The sequence below is a fragment of the Wolffia australiana genome, chromosome 10 (genome assembly GCF_029677425.1).
Source record: "Wolffia australiana isolate 7733 chromosome 10, ASM2967742v1".
Taxonomy (NCBI): domain Eukaryota; kingdom Viridiplantae; phylum Streptophyta; class Magnoliopsida; order Alismatales; family Araceae; genus Wolffia; species Wolffia australiana.
Window position 1 is genome coordinate 16742076 of NC_135844.1, and position 26894 is coordinate 16768969.

Sequence of the window (26894 nt, forward strand, 5' to 3'; positions counted from 1 at the left end):
AAATAAAATCTCAAAAAATATAAATAAATATATATTTTTACTTGGAGAAATAAGATATTTATGAATGTATGTTGAGAATTTCCAAAAAATATATTCTGGCTAAAAAAATTATATTCTTTCAGAATGTGATGTCAGAAAAATCCCCAAAAATACATAAAAATAAATAAATTTCAGAACATCATTCTAAAAATACATTTATTCATTTTAAGCTTGATAACATGCATATATAATTAATTTAATGCAAATAAACATATAAAATATGGTCAGATTAAGGCACTAAAAATGCATGTCATCACATGGAATTCTAAATGGTTTTACTCTGGGTGTAGCAAGAAATTCATAAAGATGATTGAATGGTCAAGATAGGGTCATTTATCCTCATTAATAGAGGATAATACAATAGCTCAAAGAAAATGAAGTTATGAAGTCTTTGGCCAAGGTAGTGAAATATGAGAGGAGAGTTCTCTAATCATTTCTCAATGCATCAGTACCAACTTAGATGAGAGATTAAAGTTTAGTAGTATACCATAACCTAAGTCATCCTATGAGCATCAAGTGGATTAGGTACTATATGTATGGTAACTGATGATAGACATGTTCCATGAGTGAGTCAATATTCATTCTTTTGTATCTTCTAGAAGACGAGGTGTAGCTTGGCATCCCATGGGCTGGAGACTCAATCTATAAATTAGGTTAAATTGATCCGTCATTATTAATCTTTGTGATGACATAGATAACTAATTTGGAAGGTTATAAAAGTTACTGGACCATTTGAGTTGTTAGGTAGACTAATACATAGGCCTAGTGGATCACACGCAAATGGTATTTTAGACGTTGTAAGATATACTTAGTTTGGGGGTTTTATGAAAACTTTCCATTTGATATAAATAGGGCAAGTCTCTATAAAAAATCCACCTAGGCGAGATTTGTTTTGGGTCCCTCCTCTTATTCTCCCTTCTTCCCTTTGCTCCTCTCCATTCCCAATATGATCGAGACAATGTAACAACAAAAGCGGAACATGTAAAAGGTTTTTCAAGGTGAAGGATGAGATTCTACATGCCAGGGATAGCATAAATATGTCTAAAGGGTTCACACTTGAGCAGCTCAACATGTCTTGCTCGAGGAATCAAGAAATCACAGATCCGATCCATGCCCATGTGATTTGATATATAGTTTTGAATGCCTTTTTGATTCTCATTAGAAATATTTTATTGTGTGAATCATTTTTGTTCCTTCTAAGTCAAGACCATTCAACACAACAAGATAGTAAAAAACTACAACAAAAACAAACATCAATATCTCATCGGGATGACTGATGAAGCAACTCAATGCATGCGTTGTCAAGATTTTGGTCAGTATGAAAGTATGGATCTGGAGTAAGAAATAATGTCTACGAGAAATTGGGTATAATGATGTGGAAGAGGAATTAGATGATGACGTGTTGGATGCATGAGTACATTTCCTGTTGGAGAGAAATTATTTGCATTTTAATTATATCCATGTTCATTGAGGATTCCACTTCTCTCAAAACAGGTTTTATCTGTGATCACTTGTGACTGAAGACAAATGAATACCACAGGACGAATGCTAACATTTTTTGGTAAAACTAATTGTTGACTGTTTTAAAATGATATCCTGATTTTTCCTTTTTGGTATTTTTTAATGAAAATTTATGACATTATATTCTTAAAGAAAATATTTTTATAACATATGTTTTTAAATTTATTTAACATTTTAAGATATTATTTACTTTTTTATGACATTAAATTCCTAAAATTTAGTGCCATGCTGGCATTATAGCCACATGGATCAAGGAGAGAGAAAACCATACTGTTTAGAATGGTTAAACTTCAAATTGTGATATCAAATCATCTGGAAGTTAGCTTCCTCTCTTCCCCTATATCAATTTTGAAGATAGCTTCATCTATTACCCTCTATCAATACATACCCTCATATCAATTAATAACACCCCCCACATCTTACTAAAAAAACAGCCATGGACTTTGTTCATGATTATGATTAGTGGAGTGATCAGTGACGAGTCACTAATCATGCTTGGAAAATTACATTTAATAAAGGGTTATGAAGTCATTTTAAATGAAATAAACATGCATTTTATGTTAAATTCCACTTTTATGAAAATATTCGTTCATTATGCAAAATGTTCCATTTTAATATGTTTTTGCGTTTATAAGCATAGTAAAGAATTTGATGGTTAAATAAAAGAATGAAAATTATAAAAGAAAAAAAAACATTAATAACGTAAATATAAAAAAAATAAAAATGGGCCGCAGCCAAGCCAAGGCGCAACCTTGGCCAAGTGCACCGCACACGCTGCCCGCAGCCGCGGCCAAGGCCGCAGCCGCCGGTGGCACGCACAGCGCAAGTCCAGCGAACGCCAACGACCGCGCCTCAACGCCAATCGTGGAGATCTGTCAGCACCAGGGGTAAGTGTGGATTTAATATTGATAGGAATTGCAACGTTTATATTCCAGGCGCCCTTTTTAAAATCATCAATATGGGATTGCGGAATCCCATATCTCAAGCGCACTCAGGCCGGGTCAGCGATAAAGAGAATGATGGGGCCGCGATCATAAAGAATAAAAAAGAAACAAAGCTGTTCGGGCTTCGAGCTAACGCGACCCGAAGCCCGGATCGAAACGGGCTTTACTTAAAGCCACATTTTAATCTTGACCGTCGATCCTCCTTTGGAAGATTGAACGGTCAAGATTGCCCGTATATATTACATTTGTTTTCTTTTATTTCAGGTTGACAGCTCAGCAAGGAGCTCCATCGTGGACGAATCGGAGGGCAACATGCAGGCAGCCGGAGCTGACGTCGAACCGCTGACGGAGCAAGGGTCCACCTGAAATAAAGGGGTCCACGGCTACGGTTAAATCGTAGCCGTTGGATCCCCCATAAGGGAAATCGGACGGTCAGAATGACCGCCGATCATCCTCTTTGTGCCACCGCCATTTCCATCGCCAGCGAAGTCAATCCAGCGACCGAAAGGCGGATCTCCGCCGATTCCCCGTTGGAGACTTCGCCGGAGATGTCCCATACCGGTCAGGATGGTCTTAGGACCACTCCTGACCCATTAAATAGCAACGAAATGTAAAAGAACTCATCTTTTTTCCACCGGAGTATTGAATTGAACATTTTTTTTTCATCACCGGAGAAGATCCTCCGCCTTCTTCTTGTTCTCCTCAATTTCTCGGTCAATGACGGTGACAGAGCCGTGACCTGAAGGGAGATTAGAAGAGAGAAAGGAAGAAGACGGAGAAGAAATCCTTACCTGAAGGACGACGCAACCGGAGTGGAGTCTGGAGCCGTTGGCGACTCCAAGTCGGCGCAAAAATCCGGTAAGTATTTTGATTGTTCTAAGCATAGGAGTTTAATCGATTTATATTTTAGTATAATAAAGAAAACATCTCCTTTATCCATTTTTCTCAAAATCGAAGTGAATCGATTTCGAGCAAAAACCCAAACTATCTCAAATCGCCTTTTGAGGCAATTCTTCAAACACCTTGTGTGCAGTCTTTTAATTCAAACTTTTAATGATCTTTTAACTACTTTTCGACCTATTAAAAATCTCTAAGAAATACAATAAAATCAAGGGATATATAATTCCTAAAATATATCCATATCCCGATAAAATACTTAAAAATTCCCTTTCATTCCTTCTAAAAAAACCCATAAAAATCAGAAATCTTCTTTCAAGCATTTCAACAAACACTTAATCTACCGCATTTGACTCTTATTTTTTCTCCTAGATATTGACCTATAAAATTCTAGAAAATTTTCCTAAAATCATTAATATTTTTCCTATACCTATATATAAAGTCTTAGGTCAAAATAAAATCGATAGGGATATTGTCCTTCAGAAATTAATGCTAAATTCTTTCCAACTCTCTCTTCGACATAATAACAAACACCTAGTGTTGTTTGTAAACTATCCCACTCATTAGTTGAAATTTTTTCTCTAAGAACCAATCCCTGTGGAGACGATCTTACTCACCTCTATACATATCTGAGTAAGTTTACTATTACAAATTTTTATTTGATTGAAGCGAAAATAACAACGACAATTTACACCCCATTTTCGCCTTCATCAATCAGCTCATTCAAAATCACATTTATGTCCCTCCTTGCATTATGGGAGCAAAGTTTTGAAGGAGTGAAGATATGATCAAGACAGATGAATAGAAAACATCAGTCTATCGATTGGGCATGTGTCAACAAGGTCAGTGTGATCTTCGTCTTTTTCAATTCATGGCTTTGTCTTTTTTCCCTGGGTTATCGTCTTTTAGGATAGCCTAGGTTTTCACAATATGGCTTGCCACCATCTTTGTGGCCATGAGTAATGCTGAATCCACAACATTCACCCACTCCCCACTTGTCTATGCATATCAGTTACCATATCCATCCCAATAAGCGACTGTAATTCATTCTTCCTCTTCGCTCCATTCATGACATCGTCATCAACCATTACCCACCACTATTAAAGCGCAGGAGAAGGTAGTTAATTATAATAAAAAAGTATTCATTGTTATAAAGTTCAATTAAAAATCCCAACGTTAATTATAAGTTTGGAAAAAATTAGGTTAAATAGTAAATATATTTTCTCATCATCTTAGAATTATTTTGATTTAATTTTCACTAATTTGCTTTTTATTAGATTAGATTCAATTCTGGATATATATAAATCCTTAAAGATATAAATTCAATTTGAAAGCCAGGTATTTGATACTTTCTCCCTATGGATTTGACCCTTACTTTCTTGATGCTTATAAAAAAATTGATAAATATTATTGTAACCAGAAGCCTTATACGGCGTAATTAACCCAATTTTTTCTTCTATAAGAGCACCATTAACTAATAATTTAATTATGAAGTTATTTGTATTATCCTTGGTTATTCCTCATTATCACATAATCATTGTTTAATCATAATGAACCAGATGGGTTGTGTATTTTGCTGAAATTTATCATTCGTACCAATGAATTTCAGGTCCCATAAATAATTGAATCCAATTTACTGATTGACAGGCACATACTGTATCATGGAATTTGAATGTATAATATTTCATATGTTATATATCTCATTAATCTCCTCATCATTATATTATTTATCTCTTTATGTCATCATTAAAATTGGGTGTGATATTGTGTAGATATCATATGGTTTAATCCATTATACTTGCAGATATTCCTAAAGATATTGACAGCAAAATGAGTCTCTATGTTGGTAGTAGATATTATGGGTCATCAAAATATTATGAAAATTTTAATTGAATGAACTCTAGAGTAACCATTGATCAGTTGTAATGGTACAGTATTTATCAATTTTATGACTCTTTGCTGACAATAATATGAATTCTTACATAATCACTTATATTCATATCCTGAGTCTATTAAAAGTTGCCCATATATATTCCAAAAAATTAAAATATTACTCAAGACGATTTGATATTTTTTCTCCACCGGCGTCTGCCACGAGAGAGAAAACAGACCTGGAGGGAACAGCCGATTTGATAACTCATGATGAGAGTGCACCAAGGATTTCTCTCTCATGTGGAATTGCGTGTAGAGATCGAGATTCAGATAGAGAGATAGATGAGGCATAGATAAACAGATAACCAATGAGAAAGAAAGGAGACCGATAGAGACTTTCTGGGATGATAACACCAAGATGAGAGAGCACAAAGGGTTCCTCTCCTGGAATTATGTGAGGATAATAGATAGATGACAGAGATATTGAGATAGAGACACATTGTGAATAAAAACACACTATAAATCAGATCTATGTTTTGGTCTGGTTTGAGTTAGGGGCCACACCGAACATAAACCGGACCTAATATTTGGCAATATTTTATTAATTATGTTGTCCTCCATCGCATTTTATTTTAGTTGTCTTTCCGAAGTCCCATTGCCATCCGTTCCCCTATCTCTAATTCTATCTCTGTCCCCATTCTAAATATATCTCATCAAATCATTCGATACAACACAGGAAAATGACCTGATTACCTGATCAAAGAGAGATCTCTCCTCTTCATCTTTAAGGACCTGATGAGGGGGAATATTTTTTTAGTTAATTAGTATAAGGAGTCAACAAAGAATAATAAGCAGAAAAAAGGGTACATCATAATCATGTTTAACTTCTTGAAACTTCGTTTCTGCTTCAGCGCCATCTTAGTTGATATCATGATGAAATAAATGGATCAAGCAGAACTGGAGAAAGGAAGATGAAATATTAGCATTCAAGAATGGTGAATTGACAGTTAAACAAACTGCTCCTTATTAAAATTGACGATATCTATCCATAATCATGAACTCCAAACGATTAAAAAAGCAGTAGATCAATATACAAACAGTAATGTGCAAATAATAAGATAAGGTAACAGGCCAATCATTTGAGAGAAAGAGAGAGAGAGAGAGAAGAAAATGAAAGAGAGAGAGTGAGAAAGAGAGAAGAGAATGAAAGGGTGAGTGAGAGAGAAGAGAATGAAAGGGTGAGTGAGAGAGAGAGAGAGAGAAAGAAAGAGAGAAAGAGGGAGAGAGAGAGAGAGTGGATGTTCGGAGAAAGAGTAAATTGAAGGTAGGAGAGTTAAACTTTTTTGCTAGGGAAGAGAGTTATTTGAGGAGCGAGATAGAAAGATATTGGGAGAAAAGAAAGAATGTGAAGATAAACAGGGAGGAATAATATGAAGTTGTGAATAAAAGAGATTGAGAGAGAGTGCGCTTTGAGAATCAGGGCGAACAAGATGCATACAGACCAAATCGGTGTAATCATTAAACTATCGTTAAAAACCATCGAATCCAACAAAGTATATTATCTGACCTTAAACTTCACCATACTGTTCTTGGAAAATATCCTCTCAGATAACTAAAATTTGTCTCTCATCTTAAGATAAAAAATAGATCCCGACTTTTCTTTATATTCTTTTATATAAAAAAATCTCTCAGATATCATCAATGACGGGGATGTAGCTCAGATGGTAGAGCGCTCGCTTAGCATGCGAGAGGTATGGGGATCGATACCCCGCATCTCCAAATTTTTAAATTCACTTAGATAGTTTTTCTTCAGTAATTTTTAAATATCCATAGTTTTAAATAAAAAACCAAATGCAGTAAAAACTTGGCCAGTAAGATATTTCTGCTGCATACTCAAGTTCGTTCGAACACCGTTTGGATTTTAATTTTTATGTTTATATTTTCCCAGACATCGTTCTTTCAAAAAGAATTTCCTACAAACCTCGTCCCTGGAATGAGAAAAGGAGAATTTTTCTAAGGAATTTTCATTAATTTTAATCCCCACTAATTCTAATTTTCATATATTTGAAACGAAACCTACTACAAAATGAGGTCGAAACTTCAATACTCTGAAAGTTTGCACAAAAAACTGAAGGAAAACGGTTGACGCGCTTAAGTTTAAACCACTGTTTTCATAGATCAGTCAAAGCTTGGGTTTGGCATTAGACATATCAATAACTTTCGTTCATACTTTTACTCATTTTATATGGTCAATTAGATACTACAGCGGCAAAAACTCAGTACATTCTAGCATCCATTTTTTTGTTATATTTATTATTTTCCAGAAATCCTCATCGCAAGCATCAAAAAAGGAGAATATTTCTAGGACTCTGTTGACAGCTGTAGATGTCTTCATGGACCAAGACAGGCTGCGAGCTTTGAGGGTAGACCATGGTGACACCCTTACAGACCTGCAAGCTCGTCTGCTTGTTCATGGCCAAGTTTAGGGTTCAGGGTTTAGGGTTGGTATGAGTGATACGCCGTTTCCTATTTAATTTTTATTCCATATAGAATATTACTGTCCGCTCCGATGAAAAGGTAATTTGTTCAGCTCAGTATTGCCCTGACCAAAAACTTTTCATTCAAGCATCCATTTGGATTTCCTACAAACCTAGTACCTGGCATTAAAAAAAAGGCGAACCTTTCGGGGGGAATTTCCATTATTTTCAAGGATTCTGCTGACGATTGTAGGTGTCTTCATGGACAAAGACAGGCTGCGAGCTCTGAGGGTTGACCATGGCGACGCCCTCGTTGACCTGTGGGCTAATCTGCTTGTTGGTAACCAGGCTTAGGTAATACACCAACCCCAGTGAGCCGCTTATGAAGGCCAGCACCGCGCCACTGGAGAAAACCCCTGGTTTGACCACATAGCAGTAGTTACCAAAGTACATCCTCTCCACGCCCCTCTGATCGTTGAGCGCTGTCCCTGTCAGCAGCAAAAGAAATGCCGCCACGAACGTGATCCTGCACCAAGATTGTCATCACATCATCACATTATAGGAAATTCCAGGAAAACTGATTTCCTCTAAAGGACTTTTGTCAAGAGATTTTTATAAGTTTCAGATTGATGGTTACTCTTACTGAACAGTGAATTTTTTGCCGTTTGATATATAAGAAATTCTTCCACCTATTTAATTGAGAGAGTATGTGGTTCAATAATAAGCATTACTATTTTATCAATCATGCGCCCATATTTTCATTGCATTACTACAAAAGTTGTATGAAATGAGAGAAGAATAGTCCATGAACTAAAAGTGAAAAAAAAAACTTTACTTTGACAGGCACATGTTGACAGCAACTCGCACATATAACATAAATTAACCTCAAATGAAGGAGAGTAAATCACTTGTGATCTCAAATTTATGCATAGAATATAGTATGTGATTGGAACACTGACATATGTTCTTACAGGGGAAGGATCTTCCGCTGAAAGGGGGGGGTTGAGGAAGGACTTATCAAAGGATGAAGAGATCGATTGGGGACAAGCCGGCTGGAGATCTAACGAAGAAGATATTATCGCAGGGCTTTATGGATTAGAGTTTAGGGTTTATGATTTAAGTTTTGGGTTTAAAGCTTAGTCTATAGGGCAAGATATCGTAGGGGACTAAAGCGACCGAGATGTAGTATGGGAGAGACAGGGAATTTTAAGTCCAGTGATATTTCTTCACTGCCCATCTTAAGGGAGGGCTACACAATTAAAGGGAAAAGGGAAACTACCTTAGAGACAAAAAAAAAAGAGACAAATGATAATGCTCCTAATGAGCTCGGGAGATCAAAATAACTCTAGAGGGTTATGGGTTAGAGTCAATATGCAGATAGAAAACGAATACCAAAATCTAAGTCTCTGACCGTGGGTTATTACCATGACAATATGAACGAGATCAATCCAACAGTCCACGCTGAGGAAGACCCGGCTGTGCGCGGTCTACAGCAAATGCAACCTGCCACTGAGCTTATGATTGCTTGGGCAATGATGAGAGCGACCACAGATGAAAGCCCAAGGAATAATGCTGGGCTCTTTGGATAAATGCACTCTCCTGGTACCGAAACCTCCACGTCAGAGGCCTATGAAATAAAGAAATAAAGGAGACATTGAGAAATCGGCAGGCAATTTTTTTAGTTTTAACATTCACAGAATGGGTGGCTGAGAAAAAAAAAGAAGGTTTGAAGTATTCAAAATAGTGATTCAGACTAGGAGACAATGATCAATGATGAGGACGATGACGATGACGAGTCGTCATAATCATCATCCAGGATATAGAGAGAGCCGCATTTAAATAAAAAACTATATTTATCATCCATAACGATGATCATCATCACTCATCAGCGGCAAGGATTAAGATGATGACTCGTCACAGTCATCATCATCCTGAGCAAAAAGAGAGAGGAGAATCACATTTACATAAAAAAGGAAGGAAGTATATAATTCATCCATCATTCTTATCATTCGTCTGTGGGTGGGATGAATATCACAACTTGTCAAGTCATCATCATACTCAACGTCAAAAGAGAAGAGACAGATAGAATCTCATTCAGAAAAAAAACTAAATTAAATATATTATTTTCGTCAACCATTATCACTATCATCATCCTTGTCATTCATCTGCTGCTAGGATGATGATTCATCGTCGTCATTTTCATCCTGGACACCATGACGACTCCCAAAATCATTAGATCAGTATGGGATAGCTACACATTTGAATGAACCTGTTTAGAAAAATGAATGGGGAACGATGAAAAAATGGCATCCTCCGGGTATGCGTACTAATTAACGTTAAGGTACAACTTTAATCTCCCTTCCCGACTCAAGCTCTGAAAATTTTAAATCTAGAAAAAGAATAAAATTTCCATGGTGAAAATTTAAACCTGATTTCTACAGAATACTGAAAATACGAGAAGAAAAGAAGTGAAAATACAGAAATATTGAGCTGAGAATCACTCTGAGCTTTTAATAAACAGATCGAATCCCATCATCAGTGAAGTACATGAACACTAGAATAAATTTTTTCTCAAAAAAGAAAAATGTCTGTAGAGAAAATTTAACTTCGTTTTCTATAGAATACTGAAAGTCGGAGCCAAAAAGAAGAGAAAATACAGAGAGAATGAACGGAGACTCAGTCTGAGCTTCATTAAACCGATCGAATGCCATCATCGATGAAATAAATGAACACTGGGATAATTTTTTTTCTCAAAAAAGAATTAAATGTCCGTGGAGAATATTTAACTCCGTTTTCAACACAATCTGAAAATCAGAGCCAAAAATAAGAGAAAATACAGAAAGAATGAACTGAGACTCAGTCAGAGCTTCTTTAAACAGATCGAATGCCATCATCGGTGAAATAAATGAACAATAGAATAATAATAAAAGACTTTGAACGACAATCTTCATTCACCTTAATCCTCTTCCCCTCGGCGGCGAAGCCGAGGACGGCAGATAAAAGGATAAAAAAGCCCACAATCACAGACACCACAACAACCTTCCTCTCCATTTTAATGGCTTCTCGACCTTCCCCACCTGGCAATATCTCAGCTTGGTTTCATGACAAGCTTCTCCTCTCAGTCTTTGATGCTGATGAAGTAGACGAAATAAAGCTTGCAGAATCTTGCTGGGAACTTTATAATGACTAAAACACCCTCTTTAATCTGTGCCATCCATTACAGCATGGATGGTCATGATGGGTTTACGTGGCGTGCCCAGAAGAGGACGCTATAAAGAACCGTCACGGGTTCTGGCACATGTACTTGCGGGTTCGATGAAAATCGGACGGACGAGATCATCTCGTTCTCTTCATCGCTTTCTTATCATTTTTAATCTGTGACAGGATAAAGAATTTTGCGTAGTTCTACAACAGGAATGATAGATGGTATGAAATCACGCAAGTCTCGGCAGAGTCGGAATGTTAGACGATATCAAATCCTTTGGCGTTTAGCTTTGGAATATTTGAGGAGGAGAGATGAGGGAAAAATTTTAAATCTCGCGAGTTAAAATCGATCGGCAGGCAAAAAGTAAAGGTAGACAGCGAATCGCAGAGCAAGCAAGATCAAACCTTTCGGTGTTTAGATTTGGAATATTTGAAGAAAATGCATCAGACCATCCGAAGAGAAGAGAGAAACATGGAACGACCACAAACTGTAAATCACGCAAGACAAAAAACGACCCACTGCCACAAAGTAACGGTAAAATCGGAGTCGCAGAGCAAGATCAAATCCTTCGGCGTTTGTCTGGAATATTTGAAGATCATTGGAGAGAGTAAAAATTACAAATCACGCAAGAAAAAGGAAACGCGCTGACAAAAAGCCACGGTAAAATCGGAATCTCAGAGCAAGATCAAATATTTCGGTGTCGGGGTGTTGATAAGTTCGCCAACAAAGCATCAGATCACCGGAAGAAGAGGAGAGAATTTGTGAATATTATTAGTCGCGCAGAAAAAAACCGATCAACTGACACAAAGTAACGGTGGAATCGGAATTGCAGAGCAGGATCAAATCTTTCAGTGGGTGGAGAATTTGACGAACAAAGAGTCAGATCATTAGACGAAGAGAGAGACATGCATCATGGAGAGAGTAATATCAAAGTCCCTTGAATCTTTTACTCATTAAATTATCATGTATTCATCAATTCAAACCATTTATTCTCTCAGTCGATGTGATCATCAACAATGGCATCCCTCCTCTTGACGAACCCCGTTGCTGTCTCCATCCTCTGCGCCGCCGCTCTGTACTTGATCTCCCCACTCGATATGAACCCACCATCGCCATACCTCGGCGGCGGCGGAGACACAAACCTCCTCGCCGGCCCCCCTATCACCGCCGCCTCGCCTCCGCCTATCGTGGCCGCAAACTCCGGCGATTCCATCTCCTCCTCTGGTGTCCACCCCAGAACATCCTTCTTCTTCGCATAGAAGTGCCAAATTCCCACCAGGAAGACAAGGAAGACGAGCACAGGGCTGCTCCACAGCACAGAGCCACTCTCAGCCTTGTACACTGGCAGACTGGACCGGTAAATCCCCACAAACCCATTGCCAGAACCAAGAAGCAGAGCCTTCTCCCTGTCTCCGGCGATCACAGGCCTCCCCACCGCCTTCCCCGCCCCAATTTCCTCGAAACTGCTCGAAAACAGCAGCCGGGGTGGCGCTGCCCTTCCATAATGCCCCGACGAGACATTGTAGACAAAGATCTTCTCTGCATCGGCGGCGATGAGGTACCCTCTGATGGTCTCCAGGGTGGCGGCATAGCCACTGATCTCGATCTTCCTCGCCGCCCTGACCCGGCACTTGATGCTGGCAGCATCACCTAAGAGGGAGACCTGCATTTCATAACAACATTGGTATCAAGATCCAATTTGGTTTAGGAGCCAAATTCAAACAGTGATATCAAAGCCAGGTTCCAACATTGGTATCAAGTTCCAACAGTGATACCAGAGCCAAGTTCCTGTGGCGATATCAGAGCTAAGTTCCAAAATTGGTATCAGATTCCAACAGTGATATCAGAGCCAGTTTCCAACATTAGCATCAGATTCCAACAGTGATATCAGAGCCAAGTTCCGAAATTGGTATCAGATTCCAGCAGTGATATCAGAGCCAGTTTCCAACATTAGCATCAGATTCCAACAGTGATATCAGAGCCAAGTTCCAACAGTGATATCAGAGTCAGATTCCATGTTCCACAGTGATATCAGAGCAAGGTTCCCACATTGGTATCTAGGTCCAACATTGGTATCAGAGCTAGGTTCGAACAAAGAGTGTTATGAAGTAGCGACATTGCTACTTCAGAACAATCTAAGTTCAAAAGTAGTGCCCTTTCTATCAGCTATAGCTTTTAACAACCTGCACCAAGTCTCCGGCAGCGGTGATCCCATAGGCCTTGGACCTCTCTGTGACGTCGAAGGCATAGGCTATGGCGCGGGTGGCGTTCAGGCCCTCGCAGACGGTCTCCTTGACGGTCATGGACCTCAGGTCCAAGGACCCGGCGCCGGTCTCGGTGAGGAAGAGGGGGCGGTGGCGGGAGAAGGCCAGAGGGCGGCCGGCGACGGCGGCGATCCCACGGAGCGCGCCGGAGTCGGAAAAGATCCTGACTTTGCCGCCGCCGTCGGCGGCCGCGACGAACCTGGCCCTGCCCATGGCGAAAATCCCCAAGCTGAGAATTGGGTCGGAGCCGTCTCCGACGAAGACGGCCCGGGAGCCAGCGACGACGGCGACTGCGGCGCCGATGCTGTGGGCGAAGACAGAGCCATCGCCATGGCCGGTGAAGAGGAGGGTCTCATTGCGGAGGGGGGAAGCGGAGGCGAGCATGGCGGTGACGTCGGCGGGGGGAGACGGCGGGGGGATCTCGGCGAGGAGGTCGCCGGCGGCAGAGAAGACGAAGACGGCACCGGCGCCGGCGGCCACCGCAAAGAACTTGCCGTGGGCGTCGTCGTCGTCGCGGGGGAGGGCCGTGGCGGCGGTCACGGCGGAGCCCAGCTGAGCCGCCGCGGCAATTTGGAACTTCTCCGGCCAGGAGGGCTTGAATTTGGTCACGGGCACGGCAGCGGGGGAGGGATTTGGGGGTGAAGACGGCGCCGCGACGGCGGATTCGAGCCGGGAAACGCTCTGGGAGAGCGATTCAAGCAAGGATTCGAGGCGGGCCAGCTGGGCTTCGTGGCGATCGATGAGACTAGCGGTGGCCGCGGAGGCATCGGTTTCTCCGTTGATCGCTCGACAGAGGAGAACCCAGAAGAGGAAGAGGGTCGTGGCGACGCCGCCCTTCATGGGGAGGAGAGGATGAACCCTAGTTGAGTTCTTCGCTGGTTCTTCTCGATGGGCAATGGTGGTGGGGAGAACCCATGGAAGGGGTCGAATCAGAGAGGTGTGGGTGCCGCCATTTCTCTACTGAACCGACTGGAGATTGAAGATTTGAGAGGAGTTAAAGGGCGCTGGCCCATTAAAATTAAAAGCAGGTCCAATGACGGCAGGTCCAATTAAAAGCCGGATTGCAAAATTCTCAGAATCAAAGTGTGGGTGACTTTTATAGCCGGTTTATTTCAGGGAAGATGGAAAAAGCGACCTCTCCATCTGAACCTTTAACCAATGGCTGTGGGGGAAAACTCTATTCCATCTAGTGTTCGCCCGCCCCAACCCCGATGACTATATCGGGACGGATGCAGAACGGGATCTCAGAAATGAGCTTTCCAATATCTGTCCAAACTGATATAGTGATGTCGGAGGACGATATCAGATCTCGGTTGCTACAGAACCGATATCCGATACCATTATACATCCTGATATCGGCATCCATCTTCATCAAAAAGGTTGGATGACGATGTTGGATATCAACGTCAGATATCATTTTTTTTTGATATCCGATATACAAATTGAAATATGTTTTAGACAATATTTCATGCGTAACTGAGCTTCTGCAAGTCAAATATAATGTTATTTGAGTATTTTGTGATTTTCAAAAGGTTTTAATTTACATTTATCTTTAGAAGGCACACTTAGTCTGGCCCACTACAAATGGGCCAAATTGTTATCACAACGGAGCACACTACGAGCCCATTTGTTTATGAAGGTCTGGCATCTGGTACATCATATGGGCTTTTATTAACAACTATTTGATAGAAGCTATCTATACTACCACAAAATTTTGATTTGTTCCATATGGGACAATATTCTGCTCCTCTAAACTGATATCAGGCTATCGGATATCATTAACCTGATACCATTTTTGGTACGGATTTCAATATCCTACGTCCGGATTTTGATATCCGATATCCGGATATCGGTTTTGATATGCAGTACTGGCATCCACCACGTCTGAAGCCTCGCGATATCTGTCCCTAAATCCGATGTCGGATGGATATTTTGATATTCATCTGATATCCGGTATCCGATATCAGAAATTGCCCTGATTTCTACCAGATATCAGATATCGGTTGTCCAATATCAGATATCGGATGGATATCGGATAGGCAATCACTACCATCATAGGCCAAATCTGTGTGGGTAATCATGTATGCCACAAAAAATATATATGACAAATAAATTTGCTCATGATGCCTTCTGGTTGCAATTACTATGGTTAACTATATGATTTTGAGAATTTATATTTGGAGTTATGTGGGTAATTCTCATAAGATAAATAATTTCAAATTAATAAGAAGCTAATTATAACGTACGATCTGAATATGGGCAGCATGGCCCACTTGAATGCTTGGTTGCTTATTCCTGGTAAAATTTGTGAGCAAAGGAAATGGTATGAGGTATGGATCTAGCACATTATTATAGAGCATTTCAGACCCACGTGAAAGTGTCGTGCATAACACATCGTTTATGACATGATACACATGCATTGTCGTGTGCCAAGTACGTCAATGTGTAATCATGAAATGGCGAGGAGATGCCAAGTACATGAATGGGTTAGATATTAATTATGACCGATGTACATGATAAATGATAGATTGGGTCTAGAGTGAGCAAGACATAGTAAAGTGTAGTGTCTTATACTAGAAGATCCTGGTGTTGTGCATATGCCCACAAAACTACAAGGTAACAACGAGCACACCCTGGTCTCGATATTCTCAGTGTATGAGACGTGGAAGTTAGGATGGATACTGATGTAAATAAATCTGGCCAACAAATAGGTAAACTAAAATTTAGTGTAAATTTACATCATTGCGAATTTGAGTTTAATAATTAAAATCTATAATTCTATATTCACAAATGATTTGGCTATTTAATAATGAGCACGGATTGTCTCCATAGGGAACAGATCTTAGGAGATAACTTTCTCTTTAGGGTGAATCCGAGAGGGTGAGAAGGGATACATATAGCGTAAGAGGTAGTGGTGGGACACATACAGTGATTAGTAGACATGGTCGTTCTGTTCTGTTCGTTTAAAACGAACAACAAATTCGCACAAGCGAACCGCACAGGGATCTGTTCATTGTGCTATTCTTTTTATGTGCGAAAATTAGACCAGATGGTCGAATAATTCGCAAAAATTTGCACAATTTGGACAAATCGCATAAATTCTCACAAATAGAACAATTCACACAAACCGAACAAATTCACACAAAAGAACAAATTCGCACAAACCGAACAAATTCTCACAAACAAAAAATTCTCACAAAACGAACAAAATTCGCATGAAGAGAACATAATTTGCACGTGGAGTCAAAAACTGCATATAATTGTTCGTAAATTGCACCAAATTGCACAAAATTGCAAAAAAATGTTATGCATCTACCAAAGTATATTATACTAAAAATATTCTAATTTATTATATATTATACTAATTCACAACACACCATCTTCAAATTTGGTTCAGTTACCTTTACAAATTACAAGATTGCCAAACGTTGTTCTTTAGTGAATCTTGGTCTATAGTGGATGTCTAACTAAAATAGAACTACTTAATCTTTTGACCGGTGATCCTAATTCATCAACAAGGGGATTGAATTCTCACTATCTTCGAAGTTAGCATTTGCATATAGAAATTCTGTGGATCAACCAATTTGTGAGAGGATTTAAATCTGGATTGTGACTAAGATTAGCTGGTGACAACTCGTGCATTCTAGCTGGTAAGTTTATGTCAATATCTTACATTATTTTTACTAAGGCAACTGGTTACTAGTCGGTCCGTGAAATGTCAAGTTTTAGAGGGAGAGAGAGCGAGAGTTGGAGAGTGGAGAGAAAGAGAGATGGATGGAGAAATGGAGAGAGAGAGAGAAAGAGAGATGGATGGAGAAATGTAGAGAGAGAGAAAGAGAGATGGATGGAGAAATGTAGAGAGAGAGAAAGAGAGATGGATGGAGAAATGTAGAGAGAGAGAGAGAGAAAGAGAGATGGATGGAGAAATGTAGAGAGAGAGAGAGAGAAAGAGAGATGGATGGAGAAATGTAGAGAGAGAGAGAAAGAGAGATGGATGGAGAAATGTAGAGAGAGAGAGAGAAAGAGAGATGGATGGAGAAATGGAGAGAGAGAGATGGATGGAGAAATGTAGAGAGAGAGAGAGAAAGAGAGATGGATGGAGAAATGTAGAGAGAGAGAGAGAGAGAAAGAGAGATGGATGGAGAAATGGAGAGAGAGAGATGGATGGAGAAATGTAGAGAGAGAGAGAAAGAGAGATGGATGGAGAAATGTAGAGAGAGAGAGATAAAGAGAGATGGATGGAGAAATGGAGAGAGAGATAGGAGAAATGGAGAGAGAGAGAAATGGAGAGCGAGATAGGATAAATGGAGATGGAGAGAGAAAAAGAGAGAGATAGAAGGAGAAATGTAGATAGAGAGAGAAAGAGAGAGATAGAAGGAGAAATGGAGAGAGAGATAGAAGGAGAAATGGAGATAGAGAGAGAAAGAGAGATAGAAGGAGAAATGGAGAGAGAGAGAGAAAGAGAGAGATAGAAGGAGAAATGGAGAGAGAGAAAGATAGAAGGAGAAATGGAGAGAGAGAAAGATAGAAGGAGAAATGGAGAGAGAGATAGGAGAAATGGAGAGAGAGAGAGAGAAAGAGATGGAAGGAGAAAGAGAGATACAAGGAGAAATGGAGAGAGAGATATGAGATTTAGAGAGATGAATAGAGAGTGACCGAGATGAGGATACACATAATTAGAGACAGATGAGACTACAAATGCTAAGCCCGTTCAATGGCGGGGCGAGAACCGATCGGCGACGAGCGAGTTGAGCTGTGAGATCTAGCGACACGAATAGAGAGAAAGAGATAGATAAATAGAGAGATGGAGAGAGAGATGAAATCCACTAAGCCGGTTCAATGGCGGGGGGAGAAGCCATCGGCAGCGAGCAAGTGGAGCACGACCTGAACAACGTCCTCGTAGGCGCCCTCCACGTAATGCACCCCATCCTTGGCGCAGCCCTCCCCGCAGCCCGCGGTCAGCCCCCCCATATCAACTAGCACAAATGGCCCCCCCTCCTCCCTTAGCAGCTCGCTCCCCCTCGCCGCCCTCTTGCAAGCCAATCACACATTCCACATATCGTTCCATGTTCATTAAGAGAACATATTCATTATAGTGCACGTGTGATGCGTATAATGAAGTCCATGAATACATGATCGAACTTAGTGAATTATGATGAGATCGTAATACGGAGATCACTAGTCTTTAAGCATGTATTCTAAAAATTCCTATTCAAAGGATACGCGAGAAGGACATCGAAGTGTCCGGATAGAATAGCACTATCTAGCCTCACTCATATGATGAGTATGGCCGGTCCCATAGCCATTGGTGTGGCAACACTAAGGATAGATAGTGGATGCTCTTTAGGGGAAAGAGTTAACTGAATTAATCCGTATGAATACCGAACTGTCAATCAGGTTGATTCATGTCACGGTTGTGTAAGTGGTCCTTAGACTTGAGACACCCAAGACGTCTTGTGGACGGACGGCTGTACTTTGGCTATGGCCAACGAGTCTCTAATCATGGGATTCTAAACGGTCTTAGTTCGGGTACATCAAGAAGTTCACGTAGACGATTGAGTATTCAAGATGGGATCGTCCACCCTCGGTATAAGAGGTGACAGCTCAAGGAAGATGATGTGATAAAGTCCTTGGCCAAGGTACTGGAATATCGGAGAAGAGTTCTCCGATGATTTCCGAATGCATCAGTACTAACTCAGAGGATCGATTAGGGTTTGATAGTTGACCATACCCTAAGTCATCCAAGGAGCGTCTAATGGATGAGGGATTATACATACACGGTAACTGATGACGAACAGGTTCCATGAGTGAGTCGATACACACTCCTTTGTATCTTTTAGGACACGAGGTGTAGCTTGAAACCCCACGTGTCGGAGTCTCGACCTATCGATTGGGTTAAATCGATCCGACATTAATTAATCTATATGATGATATAGTTAATTAATTTGGAAGGCCAATAAAGATTATTGGGTCACTGGAGTTGTTAACTAGACTGATACATGCGCCCAGAGGGTCACACGCAAATGGTTTTTTAGACGTTGAAAGATATACTTAAGTTTTGGGGGTTTTTATGAAATATACCCACTTAGTATAAACATGAGAAGGCCCTGAACAAAATTCACCCAGGCCAGAATTATTTAGGGGCCTTTCCCCTTCTTCTCTACTCTCCCCACACCCCCTCTCCATCCCTGATGTGATCGGAATGACGTAACGACGTCGACGGAGAAAGAATGGGGCTCGTCAACGAGAAGGAGGAGATCCGACGTGTCGAGGACCGCGTGGATATGTCTAGAGGCTGCACACTTTAGCAGCTAGACTTGTCTTTCTTAGGGATCGAAGAAATCACGAATGAGATTCGTGCAAAGGTACTTCGTTTAATGTTTTTGTCGATGTCGTTCGATTCGCAAAAGTCTTCCGCTGCGCATCGTATTGTTTTGTTCGTCCATGTCAAGGCCTCTAGAACCCAACACTCCCATCCTCTCCCTCTTCTCCTCTGTCCCCAACCTCCCCTTCACCACCCTCGCCAACCCCAGCCATAACAACCTCCCCCCCTTAACCGCCTTCATCACCACCCCAACTGCCGCCAGCCCCCTCCTGTACTCCCCCACTTCCCCCACGTGCAACATGTGCCACAACCCCGAGCCCATCACCACCATGTCCGTGCCCCCCCACCCCTGCCCGGTCAGGTTCACCTCGTACGGTGCCCACACGAAGTCCAGCCGCGTGCCGGCTGCCTGGTCCATCGCGGCCTCCAACGCCGATGGCTTGAGGACCAGCCCTAGCAAAGCCAGCGCGAAGAGCCGCGCCTGCGAGTCCCCCGTGACCAGGATCCGCGTGCCGTAGAGAAGATCGCCGCTCCGCTTGCGGTTGTCGCAAGAGAGAGATGGAGAGAGAGTATGAGGGAGAGCGGGAGAGGAAAAGAGGGAAGAATCAAATGTAGCTTTATATAAAATCTTTTACAAAAAATTTTCACAATTCGCACAATGCAAACCGCACATGGGTGTGTGTGAAGTTATGTTTGTTTCCAAGTTTGTTCTGTTCGGAAATCCGAAAAGAGCGCACAATTCACTCCAATTCGCACAGAAGGAACAGAACGACCATGTCTAGTGATCGGAGATAGGGATAATAATTAGTTAAGAAGAACAATATGAGTATTGCATGAGTGGTGGATCGTGATCGAAGCGAGTGAACATGAGAGAGAAGGGTGAAGGAAGTCATGCCAAAGTGACGATTAGATGAGATGAGAACTAAGGGGTAATGAGAATGAGAAATACATGGTTTAGGTTTTAATATTGAAATTAGGGTTTACTATAAGACAGGATGTTTTGAAGGTGAGATGCGCTAAAGATGACGGTATGAGTCGCAGTGATGAAGGTGATGTAAGTAGGAGTAGAATGACGAATGAAATGGAAGAAGATAGTGATTTAGATTTTCTTAGGCAAATGGGTTGGGAACACATGACAAGATAATGACAATGTTGGGAGTTCAAGTTATCTCCTGAGATGGTATCCTAGGAGATAACTTTCTCTTTATGGTGAATTTGAGAGGGTGAGAAGGGATACATATAGCGTAAGAGGTAGTGGTAGGACACATATAGTGATCAGAGATAGGCATAATATTTATTTAAGAAGAAAAAAATGAGATTCCATTTACATGAACATGACTTTACAGAGTACCTTTTTGCCATGTGGCTGCCACCTCTGATACAAAAATATAAACTACTATCTTCCTATGTTTCATTCGTACGTTGTCATTATCTTCTCACATATCACATATGTTGTCATTATCTTGTCATGTGTTCCCTATCCATTTATGACAACATATAGTGATATGTGAGGTGGATGGAAGACGACGATAGATAGGGATGGATGACAGATAATAATGATTAGTGTGATTTTTTTGCATGAGTGTTTTGAAGAATGTTCAATGAAGGCAATAAACTAACTCCATGATCAACGCATCTACCTGATCCAGACCATTTCTCTGTTGAACTTCTCCTAACACTCAAGACACCAAGACACTCTTGATGGACCTTCAAAACTTCACGTGCTTTCAATCTGCCTTTCTAAGAGGGCGTGTGCTAGAATATATTTTTTAACAAATTTTGAGAGTTCAATTTATAGATCCAACATGTGAATGGATAGAGGACATAAATATGAAGCTACCCTTTAAATTTCAGCTCAATTAGAGATTTTGATCGTCAGATATGAACCGTAGAAATTGGGTAATTCCTTTTCATTTATTTAGTCCAAAGATTTCTCTCTCCTGGTTTTCAATAGTGACATCATGTTATTTTTTATGATTTTGTCTCGTCATAACATGAAATACAATCATTGGTTTGGATTGGACCGCATCATCCTTGGTCGACGACTCTCATCATCCCACGTGTCACATTTTGAAAAAGACAAAAAAGTAAGCTTAACAGTATATCTATAACAATATTTTTTGAACAAGAAGAGTATGTGTGATATGGTGATACGTCACTATGCCTCGTTGAAGGCAAATGAGAGTGAGACAAACGCACGACATATGTACAAGTGGAGTCACGTGTGTTAAAATATATGAATCACACTGCAATAGTGGATTGGTCAAAAGAAAAAAAGAAAATTGAAATAAATAATTGATAATGTCAATGATTGGAACTGCAATAGTGAACTGGTTGAAGGAAAAAAAAGAAATCATCCAACGAAAGAAAATGAGGAGAAATAAACACTTAGTAATAAATGCCATTAAGCTTTTATCATTGATGGTTGGCTGATGCCAATCATTAAAGGTAATATTTTTTTTGTCCTCGTCCAAGGAATCGAACAGCAACACATGGCATGGCAGAAATAAAATCACAAAAAATCTTAATTCACATAATTAAATATAAACCTAAAAAATTAATAAATATGTATTTTGACTTAGAAAAATTCATATATCTAAGAATATGAAGTCAACAAATTCAGGGAAACCATATTATGACTCAAAAATTAATTTATTTCAGAATAATTTGTTAGAAACCTCCCTAAAAATGCTAAAAATTTCACCGAATTCAACAGATCACTCTGAATATAGATTCATCATGGTAGTCTTGCTAACATGCATATATAACCCATTTAATTGGGATCCTTATCTAAATATCATCATATTAATACAACGTGTTATTACATACTAATCATACATTCTATATATTATTTAATGTTTATTAATACAATGTATTGATTATAGTTGACGTGTGATGCATATAATGACGTCCATAAATACATGGTCCAACTTAGTGGAATATAATGCAAAATAGTACAGAGATCACTAATATTTTAAGCATGTGTTATAAATATTGATATTAAAAAGATAGTTGAGAAAGGCATTTAAATATATGGATAGAATAACACCACTCAGTATCATTCATATGGTTAGTATGACTGATCCCCTATCCATTAATGTAGAGATATACTAAGAATAGATAGTTGATTCTATTTGGGAAATATATATTTGTTCATATTGATATGCATGAATCCCTGGATGGTGTTATACCAAATTATCAACTAGGTTAATTCATGTTGCAGAAGTGTAAGTGGTTATTATTGAGGCTCCAAAATGGATGGTTGTGCTTTGACTATGAGCTATGAGTTCCTATTTATGGGATTCTAAATAATCTTAGCTCAAGAACAACAAAAAAATTCCAGGCATAACTGAGGAATAAACATAGCATTTTCCTCTCTCAATAAAAGAGGAGACAACTTAAGTAAGAGTATGAGATTCGATAGAATCCCTAGCCAAGGCAATGGATTATCTAGAAGAGTTCTTCAATGATTTTTAACACATTAGCACTATCAGATGACTCATCAGGGTTTGATAGTTGACAATCCCTAGCCAAGACACTGAATCTAAGAGATTCAAGTGGATAAGGGAGTATACAATGAGTAACTAAGAGGTTCAATGAATGCATCAATTTGTATCTTCTAGATTACAAAGTGGCACTTGGCACCCCACATCTTGGAAACTCAACCTATCGATTGTGTTAAATAGATACTTGATTAACTAATATATATGATAATATATTTAATTAATTTGGAAGGGCAATAAAGGCTACTAGTCTATGAAAGTTCTTAACTTTACTATACATGCACCAAGAGGGTCACACGAGAATGGGCTCTTGGACGCCAAAGAGTTATAGTTCAATTTTAAGGGTTTTTATGAAAAAATATCACTAAGTATAAATAGAAGAAAGACACACATGAAATTATCCCATGCCTGAATTATTCATGTACCCACCATTAGTCTCCCATTTTCCCCTCTCTCCATTCATGATGCAGTCGAAGCAGTAGAATGACAAAGGTGGAACGATAACAGAGCTCATCGAGATGAAGGAGATTTGATGTGTCAAGTATCACCTAGATAGGTCTAGATCTGGACACATGAACATCTTACAGAAGTCTCACTCCATGAACTGATAAATCATGGGTCTGATCTGCATAGAGGTGATTTGATTATCACTTTTAAGTGTCATCATGATTCTGTTATTCATCTTCTGTTGCATGAATTGATAAAGTTTCATCTCAATCAAGCCCAAGAACCCATCCTAACATGCGACATGCGAATCATTCATCATCTCTCTCTTTCTTTTTTCTTGTATTTATATCTCTCTTATCCACACCTCGTTACTCATCTCTCTAATTTATTTTCTCTCTCTCTCTCTCTTCTTACTTGACTATCTCTCTGATTTTCCCTCTCATTCTCTTGTTGTTCACCTCTATATTATCTTTCTCTCTCCTCATTGTGCATGTGTCTCTCTTTCTCTCTGTCTATCAATTCTTGTCTCTCTCTTATTTCTCATCTCCTTCTCTTTATTGTTTCTCATATCTTTATCTCTTATTGATGTCTCATTACTCATAGTATCTTGTCATCATCTCTCTCTTTTTTTGCTAATTTTTTTTCTCTCTCTCTTTGCTCTTCTATCTCTCTTGCACTCCTCATTCTCTTATAATTCTATCTATTTTCATCATCTCCCCTTTTCTATATCTCTGAAATGTAGGACAAACACGCAGATTCATGCGAATAAATATCTTTATATATATATATATATAGATCAATCAAAGTATTCTTTGAGGGTGATTCAAATGGGTTTACTCTCGTAGCAGGAGAGATAAATAGTTGGAAAAAAAAGAAACCTTAGGTTACACAACCTCTCATAGAAGATCAATAATTATCATTAACCAATACTTATCTCAAAATTACATTGTCATAATGTACCTCAACAAAGGGAGCCAACAACTTGGTTGTTCTAACTATTTCTCTCTCACTCTGTCATTATCTAACACTACTCTGGCACCGGAGGCACCATTTAGATGAAGTCTAAATCGATGCATTGAGATGATCAATTCAACTTGACATTTACTTTCACATTGACCCGTCAACATGACCGACTAAGACCAGACCAAGCTTCAGGTCTAAGTTTAGGTTTTTGGTAAAATAAGACTGAGACCAGAACGTTTACTTCCCAGGTTCTATAAACAATGAATTGAAATGTTGTTTGTCATGTTGGACTAAATGGAGCCCGATTCCTGAATTATGTACATCAACATCATCTTCAAAGTTCTTGACAAGAATTGGTGAGAGAGGGAGTTTTGGTAGGATTCCCTCGTTATTTTACCTCTATTTTGATTTTTTGTTTATCAAGTTTGTGTGCCCTTTTTTCACATTCAAAGTTCCCATTACCTGTTTGCGAATGGTTTTCCTGCTCATAAACCTTTTGCTATCGGTGTTCATATTGCCTTTTTCCCGTTTGTGTTCATTTCTACCCATGAATGTTTTCACGTTTTCAAACAAACAGAACTTCTTTCCCACCTAGGGAACGACACGTCCGGGACGTGATGCCCCAGACGTGACGGGACAGATGACAAGCCATGATGAACGGTGACGTGATGAAATGTTCATCACATCACCGTCACGTCACGCATCTGAGGATTTTGAAAAAAACCGTCACGTACCCGTCATGCGTCCATGCATCCTCATTCTGTCATGTCACCGTCACTGGTGACGGCATCACCGTCACTGGTGACGGAAATTACTATAGAGACAAGCTTCTCTTTCTCCAGGTCCATCTTCACTTCCTCTTCTCTTTGATCTGATCGATCGGCATCACAAACGATCTTTCGTGTTCTTCTCAGGAGCTTCTCTATGCCGATTGTATCTCCGCCAACGAGTACCACGCCACGAAGCAGCCGCTGCTCCAGAGACTCGCTGCGCAGGGCGCAAAAGTCGATTGTAGGGATGTGATCGTCTGCCCGCACGATACGACGGCGGAGGAGTGGTCGGAGATCGATCTTCGCGATTGGATGGTGTGAAAGGAGTTCAAGAAGGATCGGATGGTGGTCGGAGATCGATCTTCGCGATCGATCGTCACGTACCCACGCCACGCGCCGTCTCTTTCAAGAAGAAGTTTAAGGACCACATCGCCTCGAATCTGTTCGATGAAAAACCCAGGAGCTGCTATGCGTACAACCCCTTCTGACTATTAAGTCAGAAGGAGTTCTGGGTAAGGTCTATAAGGTTGTATTAAAATTCCGTCACGGACGTCATCCATGACGGACTTTTCATCATGTCACGTGTCCGGACTACCCAGTCACCGTTACGTCACCGTCACCGGCAATACGTCACCGTCATCGTCACCGTCACAGCTCATCTGGTTTGTCACCGTCACCGTCACGTCATCGGTCACAAGTCCGTCACGGTGACGCGTGACGGATGACGTTTGGCGATCCCTATTCCCACCATAAGTGAACCTAATAAACTTAAATAGTAATAATATTGAATTTTAGATGGAGAGAGAGAAGTCCCTCTCCCCGTGATCCCTCTTTGTCATTAAATAAGGCCAAGGTCTATCCCTCTCCTCTCTTATTTTATCGCTCTCTCTTTCTCAGTCACCCCTAATGGAATTGATTGCTCGGGAATACTCTAGAATGCCCATTTTATAATTTTCCCTTTCTTAACATTTATCTCATTTTAAGGCTCCAAACTTTTTCTCTGTCTGATTAAAGGGTACCAGGCTGGTTGCAGAATCCAAAGCCATTGTTCATTTTTTATCTCCTCTGTTTTCTTCATTCTAAGTGAAAAACTTCTCCACACTCCTCTCAGTCCTTTCTCAAGGAGACTCACTTTGGCTGTGGCCTTTAGTGGGTATCAACGCTCAATCCTTCATGGCGTCATCAGGTCTTGGTCATGATGACGAGATCCAAGGGAGCTGGTGAAGAAGAAAGACCTATCGTGGAGACTTTTGGTGTGTCTTCACATGCTTCAAGGTTGACATTAGAAAAAAATTCTGTCAATAGGTTTGCCTATGTTGATGAAGACCAACTATGTGGTGTGGGCGAGGAAAATGATTTTGATTCTTTAAGCCCATGGGCTATGGGAAGTTTTTCATCGAGAAATAGTAGAGACGACAAAGGACATGATGACCCTTATGATTATCTATGGAGCGTTGCCAAAAGATGGGGTGGAGCTGCTGGATGATGACGTCTCTACTAGGGAGACATGGAGGAAGCAATTGGATCACTTGTAAGCCACGAGGAGAAGCTGAGAAGCCGACAAGTAAGGCGAGAGGAATAGTCTCTGTTGAATCATTCAAATTCCAAGAAAGATGTCAGGTTCTCTTCTCATAAACGTGGTTGGGCGAAGAGCAGAGTATGAAGTG

General features: G+C 40.1%; 3 protein-coding genes, 1 long non-coding RNA gene and 1 other non-coding gene across 5 annotated transcripts; 1 reads left to right on the forward strand and 4 right to left on the reverse strand.

The window, feature by feature from the left end:
* Positions 1 to 5686: 5686 nt before the first annotated feature.
* On the reverse strand, positions 5687 to 6873 carry LOC144708781 (uncharacterized). Its single transcript, XR_013582856.1, has 3 exons — positions 6841 to 6873; positions 6141 to 6230; positions 5687 to 6065 (listed from the first exon to the last, which is right to left on the reverse strand). It is a non-coding gene; the product is annotated as an uncharacterized LOC144708781 (long non-coding RNA).
* A 106-nt stretch (positions 6874 to 6979) lies between these two features.
* On the forward strand, positions 6980 to 7052 carry TRNAA-AGC (transfer RNA alanine (anticodon AGC)). Its single transcript has one exon. It is a non-coding gene; the product is annotated as a tRNA-Ala (tRNA).
* Positions 7053 to 7854: 802 nt separating this feature from the next.
* Positions 7855 to 10901, reverse strand: LOC144708902 (protein MODIFYING WALL LIGNIN-1-like). Its single transcript, XM_078582360.1, has 3 exons — positions 10706 to 10901; positions 9175 to 9377; positions 7855 to 8276 (listed from the first exon to the last, which is right to left on the reverse strand). Exons 1-3 carry the CDS (start codon positions 10799 to 10801, stop codon positions 7979 to 7981), a joined length of 597 nt encoding a protein of 198 aa, XP_078438486.1. The 5' UTR covers positions 10802 to 10901; the 3' UTR covers positions 7855 to 7978.
* Positions 10902 to 11877: 976 nt separating this feature from the next.
* Positions 11878 to 14200, reverse strand: LOC144708723 (putative membrane protein At1g75140). Its single transcript, XM_078582147.1, has 2 exons — positions 13139 to 14200; positions 11878 to 12618 (listed from the first exon to the last, which is right to left on the reverse strand). Exons 1-2 carry the CDS (start codon positions 14057 to 14059, stop codon positions 11950 to 11952), a joined length of 1590 nt encoding a protein of 529 aa, XP_078438273.1. The 5' UTR covers positions 14060 to 14200; the 3' UTR covers positions 11878 to 11949.
* Positions 14201 to 18055: 3855 nt separating this feature from the next.
* On the reverse strand, positions 18056 to 25198 carry LOC144708313 (protein ALTERED XYLOGLUCAN 9-like). Its single transcript, XM_078581557.1, has 3 exons — positions 25192 to 25198; positions 19735 to 20159; positions 18056 to 18250 (listed from the first exon to the last, which is right to left on the reverse strand). The coding sequence occupies exons 1-3, from the start codon at positions 25196 to 25198 to the stop codon at positions 18056 to 18058; spliced, it is 627 nt and encodes a 208-aa protein (XP_078437683.1).
* Between the last annotated feature and the right edge of the window lie 1696 nt (positions 25199 to 26894).

What these genes read in the sequence shown, in the direction of transcription:
- LOC144708313 (XM_078581557.1), bottom strand. An exon ending in GGCTGGGGTTGGCGAGGGTG is followed by an intron (nt 18,251 to 19,734) that starts GTGAAGGGGAGG and finishes TTGGCTTGCAAG; the next exon opens with AGGGCGGCGAGGGGGAGCGA.
- LOC144708902 (XM_078582360.1), bottom strand. Translation starts at nt 10,801, where the DNA reads ATGGAGAGGAAGGTTGTTGTGGTGTCTGTGATTGTGGGCTTTTTTATC. An exon ending in CCGAGGGGAAGAGGATTAAG is followed by an intron (nt 9,378 to 10,705) that starts GTGAATGAAGAT and finishes TTTATTTCATAG; the next exon opens with GCCTCTGACGTGGAGGTTTC. An exon ending in ATCTCGTTCATATTGTCATG is followed by an intron (nt 8,277 to 9,174) that starts GTAATAACCCAC and finishes ATCTTGGTGCAG; the next exon opens with GATCACGTTCGTGGCGGCAT.
- LOC144708723 (XM_078582147.1), bottom strand. Translation starts at nt 14,059, where the DNA reads ATGAAGGGCGGCGTCGCCACGACCCTCTTCCTCTTCTGGGTTCTCCTC. An exon ending in CTGCCGGAGACTTGGTGCAG is followed by an intron (nt 12,619 to 13,138) that starts GTTGTTAAAAGC and finishes TATGAAATGCAG; the next exon opens with GTCTCCCTCTTAGGTGATGC.